The following is a 15922-nucleotide window of genomic DNA, read 5'->3' as shown; positions in this document are numbered from 1 at the left end:
CCCAACTTTGTGGGAACAGTTTGGAGACGGCCCCTTCCTGTTCTGACATGACTGCACACCAGTGCACAAAGCAAGGTCCATAAAGACATGGATGAGCGAGTTTAGTGTGGAAGAACTTGACTGGCCTGCACAGAGTCCTGACCTCAACCCGATAGAACACCTTTGGGATGAATTACAGTGGAGACTGTGAGCCAGGCCTTCTTGTCCAACATCAGTGTCTGACCTCACAAATGTGCTTCTGGATGAATGGTCAAAAATTCCCATAAACACACTCCTAACCCTAAGAAAAGCCTTCCCAGAAGAGTTGAAGCTGTTACAGCTGCAAAGACTGGGCCAACATCATATTAAACCCTATGGATTACGAATAGGATCTGTGGACGAAACCAGTCCTGCGTGTTCGTTGATGCAAAAAAAAAAAAATGAGACAAGTAGATCAGACTGAAGTGAAACAAATAGAGTTTTATTACAGAATTCTGGAGAGGTTACAAACAGAGAACATGCATCATGTATCTCCCAAGTAAGCTCTGACCTCCCAATGTGTTCTGACTCCTTTTATACCCTGAAGCTGAATATGTGTGTGCATATAAGCTGAACCTAAATGTGTACATGTTCCTGTTTACCATATATGGATGCGAAAACCTCATGTTGTAACGAAAACCTCATATTCTAACGGTTAAGCGCAGACCTACTTCAGTTTTTGGCCTCGGTACAGGTCTTATCCTATTTTAAACAATAGAGAGACACAGAATAAGCACTAATATAATTTTGTTCCCATATTTAACCCATATTTTAAAAAGAATTTAAATGTTTAGGTTCCTGTTGAAATTGACGGTCTTTCAGTTTGTCAGCAGTTTGCTTTCATCACATGAAGCAGTTTATGATGTTACTGTAGGTGTTGCAAAAGTGAAAGATGATAGATGGTAAGTATTGTAAAATCCTTCTGAACAGACCTACCTTTGTGCTTCATCTTTGTGTTACCCTTAATGAACAGTTGAAAGTAATCTGTATAGCCATGATGATATCCATGCAGGTTAGGGTTTTCTACACTGGATGACAGACTGAGAACACTTTCTGTTCCAATCATAGTGGGAACAGCACCAGATGGCTTTCTTTGACCCTCTGCATGAACTGCAGAAGCCCTGTCAAGAGCACATGTTTAGATCATATGCACTTGCCTATTGAGAGTAATGTTTACAGAAACTACAGTGGAGAATTAATCACATGAAACTGGCTGTGTTAGTGAAAGAGAAAGAGAGATTTAATCAGATGTCTTTAGAATTTTACTTTCTAAGATACACATGGACACATTTTGATGCTAGGGCCATCTGGTCCACATGGGCTACTGAAGTTTGAGAGCTTTGATTGGATGGTAACACAGATGGGAGGGGCCTATAAGTTGTGAACAGGCAATTCAGGCTGGTATAAAGACAGGACGATTTTTTAATGTGGACTTTCTGGTCACTTTCTGTCCATGATGAAGAGGATGAGGATCATTGTGCTTCTTTCCCTCACACTTGCCTTGATCTCTCAGGGCTACAGCAGTGAGTTCGTAACATTTTCAGTTTACCATGTACCTTTGGTAACAATCATTGTTCAGACGATTGTAACGTCGGTTGGTATTGACTGTTTATATATTTGTATATTTATTCATGTGGACTATCTCCTTAAAACAGCAAGGGCCTGTCTGTGGGACCATGCTCCAGTTCCTCATTCTCATTACTACAACTTAAATATTAATAATAGCAATAACAATAGTCACAGTAACACCAACAGCAGCAATACATTTGAGCTGTTATGTTTGTGTTCCACAGAAAAATAATTTAAATCAGTTACTAAACAAAAAGTTTTAAGATTAATAACAGAGTAAAAAAGCTACAGTTAAAGGGTGTATGTGTTACATGTTACTTCATTTCTCTTTCTCTCTGATGTCATGTATCCTTTTGATAAAGTAAATGCTTTTTAAAACATTTTTTATAGATTCTCCTAGTTTACTCATAGATCACTATCAGATTAGACAGCCTCTTCTAATGTAATCTCAGCATTATTTCGCATGTCTGAAGAATACACTAAGGCTACGTTCATATAGCAGGTATAAGTGGCCCAAATCGTTGCTTCGCGTGGCTCATCCAGACGTAAACAAACGCCAGTCGCTCCCTACGGTTTCAGTTTCATCTTCGCCAGAAGCGATCGTGAAGTTCCGACGGCTGACAGCTGGGCTCATCACCCAGAATGTGTTCGATCTCGCAGTAAAAGGTCATTTCTTTGGTTCGCGTCCTCTGATTCTTTAAACGTTGCTTTCAGACTGGTAACCATTCACCGACGCTGCAGCCTCGCTCTCATACAGCCGCGTTCAGCCATTTCTTTATTTAGTGCAGAAATATCAGCTTAAATGTTTGAGTCTCAACAGGGCGAAATGATGACGAATGTCGAGTTGCGTTGACGTAAAAATCGCGTGAATGTGCTGTTCACACTGTCACACAGACAACACATCTGTCACATATGAGGGGAGAAGGTCGGATATGGGCCACGTTTACCTGCAGTCTAAACGTGAGTGACACGCTGTACCACACAACCATGCAGGCCTACTCCTGACAATAACCCCAAAACTACAAACTAACTCCAAAAATACTACATTTGATTAAAATAGCACCTTTCATTCATTAAATACAGGTCAAAGTGCTTTACAAAATAAGAAAATAAAAAAATAAAAGCATTGAACAAGGAGGGAAGAAAAATAAGTAAAAATAATTGTAAAATTATCGTAGTAGTAATGTGATAATGAGTAATGTGATAATGATGAGTTAAACAAGCAATTGTCCCTCTTAAAAAAGATGGATGTTCAAAGGTTCTTTAGCAAAAACAGTAGTTCACATACATGGACCCTCCATGTGTACACTCAAAGAACCATTTCATGCTTAAAGGGTATGAATGAACCGTGAATGAACTGTTTTCAAAAGGCTTCCATATAAAGAGCCATATTCAACACTTTTTCTGTCAGTCTGTTTATTAATCAATTCATCATGCAAAGAACCATTTCATTTGAGTGGTCTTGGTTCTATATAGATTTTTGCTGAAGAATCACTGAAGAACCATCTTTGTTAGTGTCATTCAGCAAATATTAAGAAAATAATCAAATAATAAGAAATTATACCGTATGTGATGTCTGCCATCTCTGGCCAGCAAATACATCCTGAGTTATGTCTTTATTTGTCTTACAAATGTGTTCAAAGGTAGTAAATGTTGAAGACTATTGCTTATTGAGGTAATGTACGCTGCAGAACTGGATTGATCTTTCAAAATTCCTGCATAATTAATGGTTGAGATGTAACAATGTAGTTTAGAGTGGCTTGATGTAAAATGTTCTGTTCAAGAGAAACATAGAGTCAGATTTGTTCATAGTGGTGGTGATAGTAACTAGACAACTGGAGCATTTCATGCCTCTAAAAGCTCACTTACATGGAGTTGTTACATGAAATAGTTGTGAATATGAATACTTGATGTCTGAGACATTGTTTTGTCTCTATTTTGTATCTATTGTTTCTCGTTATTTTTAATATTCATTGATAGGGGAGAGGGCAATGTAAAGCAAAATAGTACCCAAAGAAAACTCAGAAGACATAAATACGTTAACTGGTAATTTTGCATAGTAAAAAAGGCAATATTTGCATTGTAGACATTGAAATGCCCAGCTCCTATCACAACTACTATAGAGAAAATCAACTAAGAAGTTTCTCTACAATGCATCAAATCAGCCTTAATGACTTACTTTACATCTCTTCTTGTAAACATCCTTGTTTACATTAAAATTATACAGAAATAAAAAAGTGCAGTTCCTCTTTAAGAATTGAGAATTGAATGAATAAGCAGTACTTTTTATTGCATTCACATTAAATGTGCATTTGACGAAAATTAAAAAAAAGTTTGTTCATATATGTATGGTGCTGATATCCCCAATGCTTTTCATATAATTGTAGAATATAGTAAGACTACAGTGATCTTAATGCCGTGAAAGGGTCAAAGCGTACAATTCTGTTGGTGCAGTTCAACAGGGTTATCAAATGACATTGCATCAGTCAGCTGAGAAGTAACTATGTGAGATTATTGATCTTTGTTTTATATGGAAGTACATGCATGCTCAAGGTCTTTAGTAAATGTTTGCCAATTTTTTTTCTCGAAGAGTGCTAAAAAGAAAGCTTGAATAAACTTACTTTGAGGTGTTTATCGCAAAATTCGATATCGGTTATCAGCATTGCCCTGGTGCCAACTTTATATTGGGTGACAGTATTAGGGGTGTTTGTGTCCACCTGCAGAGTTTCACACAGCAGCCTGCCCAGCAATAATATCACTGTCAAAGTTAGATAAAGATAAAATGATACTGCATCACAGTCTCACAGGTTTAAAGTTACTTTATGTGAACAACTCTAATTTTCCATAATGGTTAAGTTGCATTAGTTTCAATCCTTATAAGTCTTAAATGTGTCCTGTCGACGGTGAATGTCTGGCATGGGTCATAAGTTACAGAAGACAGAAGAACTGACTGTATTCACACATGTTGCTGTCCACTTCTCACTGTCACTAGTTTCCGCCATATTTATAATTCTAGGTCAGGCCAGAAGCTTCTTCTGCACTTGGATCTTTTGCAACAGTCGCAGTTTCCTTCCCCAATCACCCAGATCTGAGTAGCAGTCAATTAGATATAGAACTTATAGAAACAGCCTATGTCTCACATGATTGCATCATGCCACCTGTCTATGACACAGGATCTTTTGGGACATGAACTGAGAGGCTAAACAGTAGAGCCATTTTAAACTAGTGTTTTTTTTTTTTTTAAAGTAAAGAATTTCTATAATTCCTGCAATAATGTAATGTGTTCAAGCCAGTATCATAATTTAAATGTGTTTTATAGTTTTATACAGTTTTATACATATAAAAATATGCAAGAACTGAAAAGTGTGATGTAAGGCCCTAATATTAGACCTAATTTTAATAAAAAGTCTCACAGCCCCTCAGGCAGACCTGAGTTTATATCTAGCTAGTGGTGAAGTTAGTTAACTTTAGTCTAGTAACATGCTATACTCTTAAGTAGGATGGTAATTCAGTGGTTCTTCACTCAAAAAAATGATTAAAGGGTTCTTTGCCTCATGAAATTTGAAAGTTCTTCAGATTGATGGAGAATGTGCTGTAGATGGTTCTATATAGAACCTTTTTGAAAAGGGTTCACTATTGCACCAAAAAGATTCTTCTATTGTCACAATGTCAAGCTTTTTATAATAGATGAACCCTGTTTGGTGCTATAGAACCCTTTTCAAAAATGTTCTATTAGTATTCTATAGTACCATCTACAGCACATTCTCCATCAATCTGAAGAACAATTTCATGATGCAAAACCCTTTAATAATGCAAAGGGTTCTTTGAGTGGTCATGGTTTTATATAGAACTATTTTCTTTACAAAAGAATCCTTGAAGAACATGTGTTCACTTTCCTAGCACAACCTGTACCAACATTAAGAAGTGTGGAAATATGACAAGAAAACAGAAACAGGTGAACAAGTTACAAAATTACTTTGCAGTTGTCTAGTCTAGTATATGCTCCAGTTTATGCAAAACATATTAATGTATGCACGGACATTTAATTTTGTGCTTTTCTCTCTGTTAGTCATCAATATTAACACATTAATGTAAAATATAATTCTTACTGCAAACACCAAGGTGAAACTAAACTAGCTCTAATAGCTGTGTGTCTAAATGTGTTTTCTCTCAATACAATCTTTTAACACTTTTTAACCACACTTCAGTTTCTCACTCTTTGCATAAATCAGTGTTGAATAACAAGTTTTAAGATCAATAAATTAATAAAGAGTCTACAGTTTCAAAGGTTAGACTCTGTGTTTTTCATCTCTGAGTGTGTGTGTATGTGTGTGTGTTACAGATCCTGCAGTGATCAACAGTAGAGTGTCAGACTCAGAGATCCAGTCTGTTTCTGAGGCTCTGTATGCTCTAGACTCGAACAAAGCCTCACCCTCTGAAATCATCATTAACCCTCAGATCCTCATACCTAACTCAGAGACCAGTGCTAAAAATGACCTCTCACCACTTCCGTAAGAACTCACACACACACACACACACAATTTGTATGCGGATGAGTTGTACTTCAGAAGACCACCCTTTATTTATTTTATTTTCAGTCAAAATGGCCATTAAATACATGATATTCATTGTTCTTTAAAAGCAATAAATAAATAAATAAAATAAAATAAAATAAAATGACCCAAAAGCCTAAATGAATCAGTTGTTTGTTTTTGGTGTACTTTCAGGTTTTCAAAGAAATCTGCAAAGTTCAGTCTTAGAAGTTGGTTGAATTTTTTGCTTCTCACAATCCGAGTGATCCCAAACACATTCAATGATATTGAGGTCTGGACTCTCTGTTGTTATAATAATAGCAACAGCTTCTTTCTTTGATTTTAAAATTTTCGTCTGTCTAGTTCCTTTACTAAGTAATGGCTTGACAGTTGCACATGCTTTCAGGCAAGTAGTGTTCAGATATCCTCTCACGCTGGAAGTACGGACAGAAATACCTCCAGATTTTTCGAGAGTGGTGCAGTTTTAATACTTTGGTTTTAATAAATGAAATGTAGCTTTTTTACGCTCACACTCCATGCCTCAATGGACATCTACTTTAACCTTTTAAAACCCAATGGTCTGTGCAATCCCTCAGTCCACACTTCAGTTCCTCGCTCTCATAACTACATGACATGAATAGTTACTGAATAAGTTACAGAAAATATCTTAAGAGTAATAACTGAATCATAACTGGATTTTAAGGGGTGATAAAAGAAAGTTAATCCTATTATTTTCTTCCAGTGAATCTTAACCACCAAGTATAAATTGGTCACATTTAGTGTCAGGCCATATGCATCTCCCTGGAAAATTTATGACACCTGTCAATTCAATTATTGACAGGCTCTTTTTCTGCTTCTTGCATCCTCCAGTTTGTTCAAGCAAGTGAATGAGGCCTCCCTCTTCTCCAAGCCGACATATAAAGCTTTTATTGCTTTGCTGGACAACTATGAGAGGAAGACAGGAACGTCGGAAAGTGTAAGCTCAGTGGAGGTACAGGAGCAAGAGAAGTTCCTCATGGAAACCATGAAGAACACACATCTGGGCAAAGAACTCTACTCCTTCCTCAACTCTAAAGGTCTCTAATCCCTCAGACATTAACATCTTACAGGCTCATGATCATGAATTATTCTTAGATTTTTAAGGTACAACTGGTTTCAAAGGTACAACAAAGGTTTTAAGTTACAATTGTATACCTATAAAAAAAGTTTTGTACCTTTTCATAACCTGATATTTTGAACCAGATAGAACAGGGTACATTGAGTCAGTTCAACTTAAAAAGTAAAACTGCAATGGATTATGGTACAATTATGTTCCCTAACTATAGGTAGTTAGGTATAAGTACTGAAGACATACCCTTGAGGGTAGTGCCCCAGTGACACTATACTGATTAAATAAAAATGCTGTAAATCCTAGACCTCCTGAGTAAGCCTCTCCTGTTAAACTGGACATTGGCTGCACAATGTTGTGTGCTTATTTGAGTGTTGTGTTGGATGGCAGGCTATTACAGCTCCTGGGATGAGTTTCTGGAGGATCTAAAGATGATGTGGTTTGGCCTCTACTCCCGTAACAATGGCAAGATGGACTCCAGTGGCTTTGAACACATCTTTTCAGGTCAGTGTGACTGTGCCCACGTTTAGTTCTTCTTCTAATGTCTTAAGTTTTCCATATGCTATACATATGTTTAAGGTTTGCGTGTTGAGGCAGTACCTGTGTGTTAATGAGGTCGCTTTACTTACAGGGGAGATTAAGAATGGTAAAGTGTCTGGGTTCCATAACTGGGTGAGGTTTTACCTGTTGGAGAAACAAGGCCTGCTCAATTATTACAGTCACAGCTTTGATGGCCCTGTGAGTTTTCATCTGCACATACTGTTGTCTGTGTTCATTTAAGTCTGTTTATTACAAATTAATTTAATATTATTCAGTTATTAATCTGACCTATTGTTCAAAAACTGCTAGAAATGATACAGTGATACAGCAATTACTGATATGCAAGTTATATAGTAATGAGAGTGAAGAATTGTGTTGATCTACATATGAGCCTTTAAAGTGGTAGTTCAGCCAAAAAATCTAATTTGCAGTTTTCCTGTTAGCATAAATTTGGAGAGTCAGCAAGGAATGTTTGATGTCCAAAGTCTGAAGCTGCTAACAGATAATCTAATTTATAGCCATGTTAGCATCAGGCTGGTAAATTACAAATGTTATCATCTGTGTTATAACCTCTCTCTCTCTTTGTTTTCCTGCCTCTCAGTGGTTGTCTTATCCTGATGTTCTGGGGATGCAGTTTATGTGGGATGGTTACTATAAGCAGGTTGGCTCTGCCATTATTGGCAGTAGCCCTGAGTTTGACCTGGCTGTCTACTCACTCTGTTACATCACTCGCCCTGGCAAACTGTGAGTCAGCCGTTTTATCCACTTCTCCACCTCCTCCATACGGCTGTGCACTTATTAAACTGTCTTTTAAATCATGCATTCAGCTGTAGAATGAAAAAGTGTAAATGTCATCTTCTGCCTTTTCAGGTGTCGGCTGCGTTTAGGAGGAATGCAGCTGAATATCCAGACCTACACCTGGGATAACACTACTTATGGGGATGGAAAGAAATACATTGCATCTGCCTATCCTGCCACGCCATGACAGCCTGCAAACAATGATTAAAGTCTACCAATCAAATCCAGCATATCACCCCCCCCTCTCATTATTAGAGTAATAATAATGACAATTAATAATCTATGATATATCTACAAATCAAATAAAGTGATTGAAGTTGTCATTGTATTTGATTTGTATTTGATTAAAACTATTTAATTGTTCATCTGTTACATCACATGCCCTGGCAAACTGAGTCAGCCCTGTTATTCACTTCTCCACGCTCCTTCATGGTTTCATTTGCAGTGTTAAAATTGTTCTTTTGCAGTACTTACACATCCCCTTTTTGTCAGCAATGTTGCTCGTTTTCCATGTAATGGCATAATAATCCATAACAATAAATTCTCATCATGCTGCATTTAGTTCTGACCTTGGTCTCTCTTAAAATGACTAAAAGGACTTTCTAGTTATTAGTCACCAACTCACCTGGAGTTACTACTTGCAACATCTAAATAATACTAGGAAAGCTATGTTTTGCTGGACCATTATCAGGTGCATGGCATTTCTCACACAAGCGTCAATGACATTTCTGTCATTAATACAGGGTCCAAAATATAACTCATCATTTTGATTAACTCTCCTCAGTGTCTGCTAGCTACATCAAAAAATTGTTGAATTTTCAAAAAAAAAAATTGTCAATGTGCCACACAACAGTGTTAAATAGCTTTTAGAAGATGTTCATTTCAAGTAACGTACTCAGTGAATTCTGATAAATCACAGCAGAAATTCATAGTTAACAGGTTTAAATCAGGTCTACAAGTTGTTACTGTACTACTGAGCTGTCATCCTGTTACATCTTAACTTGCACTTACAGCCAACAAAGTAGCTTAGCAGTTACCTGTGGGGTATAAAAAATTTCACACAAAAGGAAAGGTAGAGCAGGGGGCAAGGCAACATGAAGAGGCTGAGTAAAAGAAAAGAATATAAAAAAAATAAGATGTTAGGAGCCAATGGACAGACTTAAAGATTACAAGATTAGACCCACAAGATTGTCCAAATAGTTTCATTGAGTAATGCCAACAAAGCAATTTCACTTCAAGTATAACGCTTCTAGATTGGAATGTGACTAGCCAAGTGCAGAACACGCATTTATGTAATTAAACAGTATAACAGTTTAGATAAATGTGGGCTGTAGCTATACAGCTACAAACACATTCCGGCCACACTATATCCTCATGCCCCTTCATTTTACTTAATAAAATTAAGGGTGCAGGCCTGCAGAAACCATTCAGGTGGTGAAATTTTTAATTTCTGGAATTTTGACCTGTCAAGAGATCTAGTGGCTACATCCTGTTTATAAAGGACACGTGTGCTCAGCACATATTTGTTCATACAGTGAATTAGTTTGCAGCCTAGTAAAACTAACTTAGTCCAAACCAAAGAAATGTAACTACATCTACCACCTTTTAAATGTTTTATTTTGATTTAAAAAAACACAAACAATTTTATAAAATAGGTCAAAGGTCTTGCAGTGAGGTCCCATTGATAATGACAGTGTGAAGAACAGTGAGGCACATGAGAGGTCAGAGGTCACAGTTTTGGGTCAGCTGCACAGCGGAAGCCCAGGTTAGAGGCAGAGCTGTCAGGAGTGTTTTGGCTTCGGGCAGCACACCGGTACCTGTAACAGTAAGACTACAAAGAGAAATAAAGAGCAGAGGAATAAATTATGCCTGCATTATAGAGTTCTAGAATATGCATGTGTCTGAGCATTTGGCTGTTACCTTGTGACACATATAGGAACCTCCTTTCTTCACTTTGTCTGTTCCTGTTTCTGGTCCTTTCTGTAGACACAATAAAAAGGCCAATGAGGTATTTGACTGGTTAGTACTGAGGGGTTCATGTTAATTTGTATACACAGTACTGTGAAAAACTCAAACCACCCTTCATTTATTTAATGTTCAGTCATGGACATTATGCACAATGTTATTCATTTTTCAGAAAAATGCATATTTAACAGAAAATTACACAGAAACTTCAACAACTAAACAAAATATCCTTTTTCAGTATTTAGTGTGCCCAGACTTTACCTTTATTAAAGCTTTCATTGTTTCACGAGTCTTGCTTTCAGTATGTACAATAAATCTGCAGGATTTTTTTCACATCTCCAGAGTTCAGTCTTAGCGGCTGGTTGTGTTTTCTGCTTCTCTGGATCCAAATTATCCCAGTTACAAATTTAACTCTTCAGGCCATAAAACCATACTCTAATACATGTCCAATTTCAGTGTTCTACTGCAAATTTACTTTGTTTTCTCAGTAGTGGCTTCTTGACAGATATACATCCTTTCAGGGCCATAGTGCTGTGTTGCTGGACAGGAAGGCTGGACAGAAACAAGAGTGGAGATTGATTTTACTCCATCATCAAAAAAGCTTTAAGTTCTGTTTTTCTGATGGGGACAGATTTTGTGGTCTACCAGATCTTACACAGTCAGAGTCCCTTTGACTCTGTATCTTTTAATAATTGATTAATTTGATGTTTTGGAAACATGTGTTTTTCTTTTAACTATCCCAATCCTTATGCAAGTGGATTATCTTATGTCTAATTTCCCCAGAAATATCTTCTGAAATATGAATCACTTGTACTTAAAGGTCATTTTGTACTGAAAATTAAATAAATGAAGGGTGGTGTCTCACATTTACACTGTACTGAATGTAAATTGCCTTACATTCATCTGACTAAAGGCTCCCTGCAGTGTTTGAGGTTTTGTAAATTTGCCTTCTTACCGGGTTGCGCGAATGATCTCTTGTGTGATGAACATTCCACCAGTCTGCCGTCCACTCCCACACATTTCCCACTATGTCATACAGTCCAAACCCATTTGCAGGAAATGACATTACCTGTCCAAAACAAGATTATTAACATTAGTCAGTTTTTAAGGGCAAAGACCATACATCACCCTTTCTACACTCTCTTACCGGTGATGCTTTAGAGTATCCGTCCTCCGCTGTGTTGTGATTGGGGAAATTTCCCTGCCACAGGTTTGCATAGTGCTGTCCCCTGGGCATCAGCTTATTCCCCCATGGATACAGCCTGGATAAAAAAAGGGAATGATAGAGGAAGCATAGCTCAAATGAACACATATAGAACAAAGTGCTTGTATATAACCTTTTAACTAATACCTGTCCTGCAGCCCCCCCCTGCAGGCAAACTCCCACTCAGCCTCTGTGGGTAGTCTGCGCTGAGCCCACTGACAGTAAGCCTGAGCATCAGCCCACGACACATGCAGCACAGGGTGATCCATCCTATATACGGTACAATAAAGTATTTCAGCCTTACTTGTTTAAATAGATTACACAACAAACAACCAAAAAAACCCCACAAAAAATACTTCAGACACCAAACATCTTGACAACTTGACTATGTCTTTTTCTTTTTCCTCTAAGCTTGGGAACTTTTGTCTTTGGGTTAACTGCTCTTTTAACATGCTCTTAACAGTTAAAGAGGGTACGTTAGAGCAAGACAGAGACAGAGGTCCTCTAGGACCCACTGCATTTAAAATCATTATGCATGGGCGTGGCTATAATTGGCTTTGATTTGGTGCATTAGAAAGTACTAGGTTAATGTAATACTATTACAAACACAATTTATAATTAAAAGGGCCATATCACACATATTCCTTTTCTTTTTTCCTTTGAGGTTGACTTATAAAACATGTGGGTTTATGTACCAAAAACAATCATATTTCATTTTTACATTACTTTTTTCAAACTTTTTTTTTTATTCCTATGAATTGCCTCTTTTGTTACTGCGGCTTTAAGACTGATATATGTCTGTTCTGATTTGCTGCTCTGTATTGTGCCATCATTCAAAAAGCATTATGGAATTAAACACTCCTTATAACTTCAATATAAATAGGCTAAACTGCTGCAGGCTGCAAAAGCCCTCACTGGGGTTAACACAGCTCATAGCAGCTCTACCTGCTTTAAGACCCTTAAAGCAGATAGAACTGCAAAATGAGTAAAATGTGACAAAAATTCATTACAGTATCTGTTACAACATTTCAACTTCAAGCACAACAAGATTTTATCATTATTGTCAATATTTTGTGTTATATTTGCATTTACTGCAAATTGTGCCATGAATTGCACTGCTTTCAATTTTCAAGTTATCAATTTAGAAGTATAGCCTACTATCATGTTTACAAACATTCTGATTTGGTCTGTAGATAATATGTAAATATTTCAGAAACAGTAAATTCTAAACAAGCTGTTTTCGCAGGTATCAGGGTTTAAGTAATATGGACCCTTTAAAATAATAACACTCCAGCTAAGCTTACCTGTCTGCTATGTCTGAATCTGGACCCTCTGGGTGTCTCCAGTCTGCTCCTTTCACTGGTGACCACCAGGGAGCAGCAGCAACCTACTGATCACAATCATGTGTCACAGGTGTCTCTTTAGAACATTCCATTTAAAATATCCAGAAGTTTTTTATTTAGTTTTTCCTCCTCTTGTCTCTGCAGCTCTATGTCCCTCTCACTACATTGCCTTGACAGAGGGAGGGAGTCAGGGGTGGTGGAACACAAGTGTGACCACTGATCAAAGGCTCTGTGATATCAAGCCCATGGTCAGTTCACCAAGGAGTTCACCAGGAGTTCACCAAAAGTTTATGGAAACTTCCATATTTAAGGTGCACAAGTAAGACAAAGACCTCTGCAAACACTAATCCAAGTCCTACTCACTTTGTAGTTTCAAACTTTAGATGCTTATGGATCCTTTGGGCACAAATGGATGTTACTGTGTTATTCTAATATTTCTAAAGGGAGATCCACCCGAAAATGATCACCCTGTGATTTTGTGATGTCATAGTAACCATGACATTTACATATGTGGACTTGTTCGGTCTACAGCAGTTTAGCTCCACCCATTCATGCCAAAGTTATAGAGTGTTTCAACCTGGACTGTTTTTTAAAATAGGAACAGCTACAAGGGAGCCAATCAGAACAGAGCTCATTTACATATGCTTGTCTTACAAAAACAGCCTGTTTAATTCTAAAGGGATAAAAAGAAAATTGGAAAATTGCCATCTAAAAACAAATGTATAAAACCACACAGATGTCTTAAGTGGACCTCTTTAAGCAGAAAAAATTAAATACAAAAATAATGTATGATATGGGCCCTTTAAAGGTATTTGTGATGTTATGTATGTCTGTGATGTGCACAAATATCTTTACAATAATTGCTTTCATTTAGAAATATTAAGAGTTGGGCTTCAGTGCATGTGTACATTCACAAAACAGTACTATGACATTAATAACACCCATGTCAAACTAGACAGGGAATATAATTAAATGCATTACAGTGAAATGACTTTGATTTTGACAGCTTTAAAAGCTCATGCTCTCTCACCGCATGAGACAGAGAACTCTTGATGTCTTCACTCAGCAATCCCTCAAACACAAAGGAGTCTCCAAAACGCTCCGCCTGAACACAAAGAAACTGTTAGACCACCATCACATTTTTTAATATCTGTGCGTGCCCATATGTGTGTGTATATCTGTTACCTCTGTCACATAGCCCGTTTGGTTAGTAAAGCGTTGAAACTGCTTGTTTGTGACTTCATGCTCTTCAATGTGAAAAGGGTCAAGCCACACCCTCCTCTGAGGTCCCTCCCCATCTTGTGGTATCCCTGGTTCATCTGTGCCCATCAGGAACCAGCCACCCTGCAGCAGCACCATCTAATGCATCAGATACAAGGGGGGGGGGGGGGGGGGGGTTAGTATAATTAGTATATAATAATTAGTAGAAGTATAACCACAATGATAATAATAATACTGTAATATTGTGATTATGATAATAAATGTTTTTTTATGTTGGTTCTTTATTCATCTCATTCTATTTTCATTATTGTTTTTTCATTGTTCACTGCTACTGGTATGATGCTTTAGCAATACTGTACCTCACAGTCAGGCTAATAAAGCTATTCTGAACTGAACTGGAAAGAGGCAGAGAGATAGAGAAAATGAGAGAGGAGGAAAGGGAGATACACAACATCTGAATCCTTGGTGTAACTGAAGCACTGATTCATGGTTGACTCATCAAACATTATAATTAACTAGAAAAGCTGGATATACATAATAACAGTATTTATTGGCTATTGGCCACTTTCATAAAACATTTTAAGTATTTATCTTAAGTTAAATCCTTAAGAGATACAAAGCTGTATAAAGCTGTTTTTTTATATTTAAATTTTGCAAATGCCAAAAACCTAACTGATGAAACTAATAGCCAGGGTCTAAACCTCTTTTTTAAAATTGTTGATTTTTTTCCACTTTCCACTTAAAAATTTCTTTGAAGAGTTTCATGTAGCTAGCTAACTTAGGATAAAGAAAAAAAGTTCAAAATACACTTCAGACTTATATGAAACACACCATACATTTTCTGTCATAGATCTAAGTGTCAAGATGCCTATTTTGACTGTCAGGATAACTGAATTATTTATATTATCGATAATCCGCCCAAGTATTTAATTTACCCCTCAACGCTAATGTAGATGCTTTCTTTTCTTCTGCTGTAACACAGGGATGCACAGTTCGCAGGTTAAGACAACAGTGAATTTACATGTGTAAACCAGCTTGTTTGCGTACTCTTTTTCGGAAGCCTTACACTTTTTGTGATACATCTGGCCCACATTTGTGTTACACTCCTTGCAGCGGAACACAGAGTGGACTAGGTGCAATTAACCCTCATGTTGATCAGATTGTTCTGTGACTCGCTGCAGTGCGGACGCCGTTACCTTGCTGAGCGTGTCATGGTCTGATGATTTTTCATTTACTACTGCAGAGTATTTATCTGCCGGATTTTCGCAGCTCGGATGTTTTCCCTCGCTCGGCTCTCTGTTCAGAGAACTGCAGCCGCAGTCTGGACTTGATCCAGCCTCCAGCCCGTTTACAGCGAACTGCAACGAGACACAGACAACACTCAGAACCGCACCACAACTCCGCAGGGACAAAGCCATGTTCAGATGTTCAGGATCATCTCTCTCCTACATCTGTGAAGCCATCTTTGAGAACTGGGTCACGTGGTCAGTCATCTGACCCTATTTCTTTCTCTTTCCTTTTTCTTTTCTTTTCTTTTTTTAGCATAAGGACAGTTTTTTTTCTGTTTATTGTAGAATAAAATTGTATTGTCTCCAAACATGTGACCGGACGGGCCCCGACGTTG

General features: G+C 37.5%; 2 protein-coding genes across 3 annotated transcripts; one reads left to right on the top strand and one right to left on the bottom strand.

Moving 5' to 3' along the window:
- Positions 1 to 1430: 1430 nt before the first annotated feature.
- Positions 1431 to 9122, top strand: endou (endonuclease, polyU-specific). Its single transcript, XM_017718654.2, has 7 exons — positions 1431 to 1541; positions 5930 to 6098; positions 6990 to 7195; positions 7618 to 7731; positions 7859 to 7965; positions 8369 to 8511; positions 8638 to 9122. The coding sequence occupies exons 1-7, from the start codon at positions 1472 to 1474 to the stop codon at positions 8750 to 8752; spliced, it is 924 nt and encodes a 307-aa protein (XP_017574143.1). The 5' UTR covers positions 1431 to 1471; the 3' UTR covers positions 8753 to 9122.
- A 1042-nt stretch (positions 9123 to 10164) lies between these two features.
- Positions 10165 to 15778, bottom strand: sumf1 (sulfatase modifying factor 1). Of its 2 annotated transcripts, XM_017718627.2 has the most exons (9): positions 15495 to 15778; positions 14263 to 14436; positions 14108 to 14182; positions 13039 to 13121; positions 11882 to 12004; positions 11678 to 11792; positions 11486 to 11599; positions 10486 to 10545; positions 10165 to 10396 (listed from the first exon to the last, which is right to left on the bottom strand). In XM_017718627.2, the coding sequence occupies exons 1-9, from the start codon at positions 15714 to 15716 to the stop codon at positions 10295 to 10297; spliced, it is 1068 nt and encodes a 355-aa protein (XP_017574116.1). In that variant the 5' UTR covers positions 15717 to 15778; the 3' UTR covers positions 10165 to 10294. The 2 variants fall into 2 exon arrangements, with proteins under 2 accessions (XP_017574116.1, XP_017574124.1); XM_017718635.2 differs by lacking the exons at positions 10165 to 10396; positions 10486 to 10545 and adding an exon at positions 10987 to 11082.
- Positions 15779 to 15922: the final 144 nt, after the last annotated feature.

Source organism: Pygocentrus nattereri, chromosome 26, assembly GCF_015220715.1.
Source record: "Pygocentrus nattereri isolate fPygNat1 chromosome 26, fPygNat1.pri, whole genome shotgun sequence".
In the NCBI taxonomy this organism is placed as follows: Eukaryota; Metazoa; Chordata; class Actinopteri; order Characiformes; family Serrasalmidae; genus Pygocentrus; species Pygocentrus nattereri.
The sequence above is the reverse complement of the archived record's forward strand: the minus strand, read 5'-3'. Positions and strand labels throughout refer to the sequence as shown.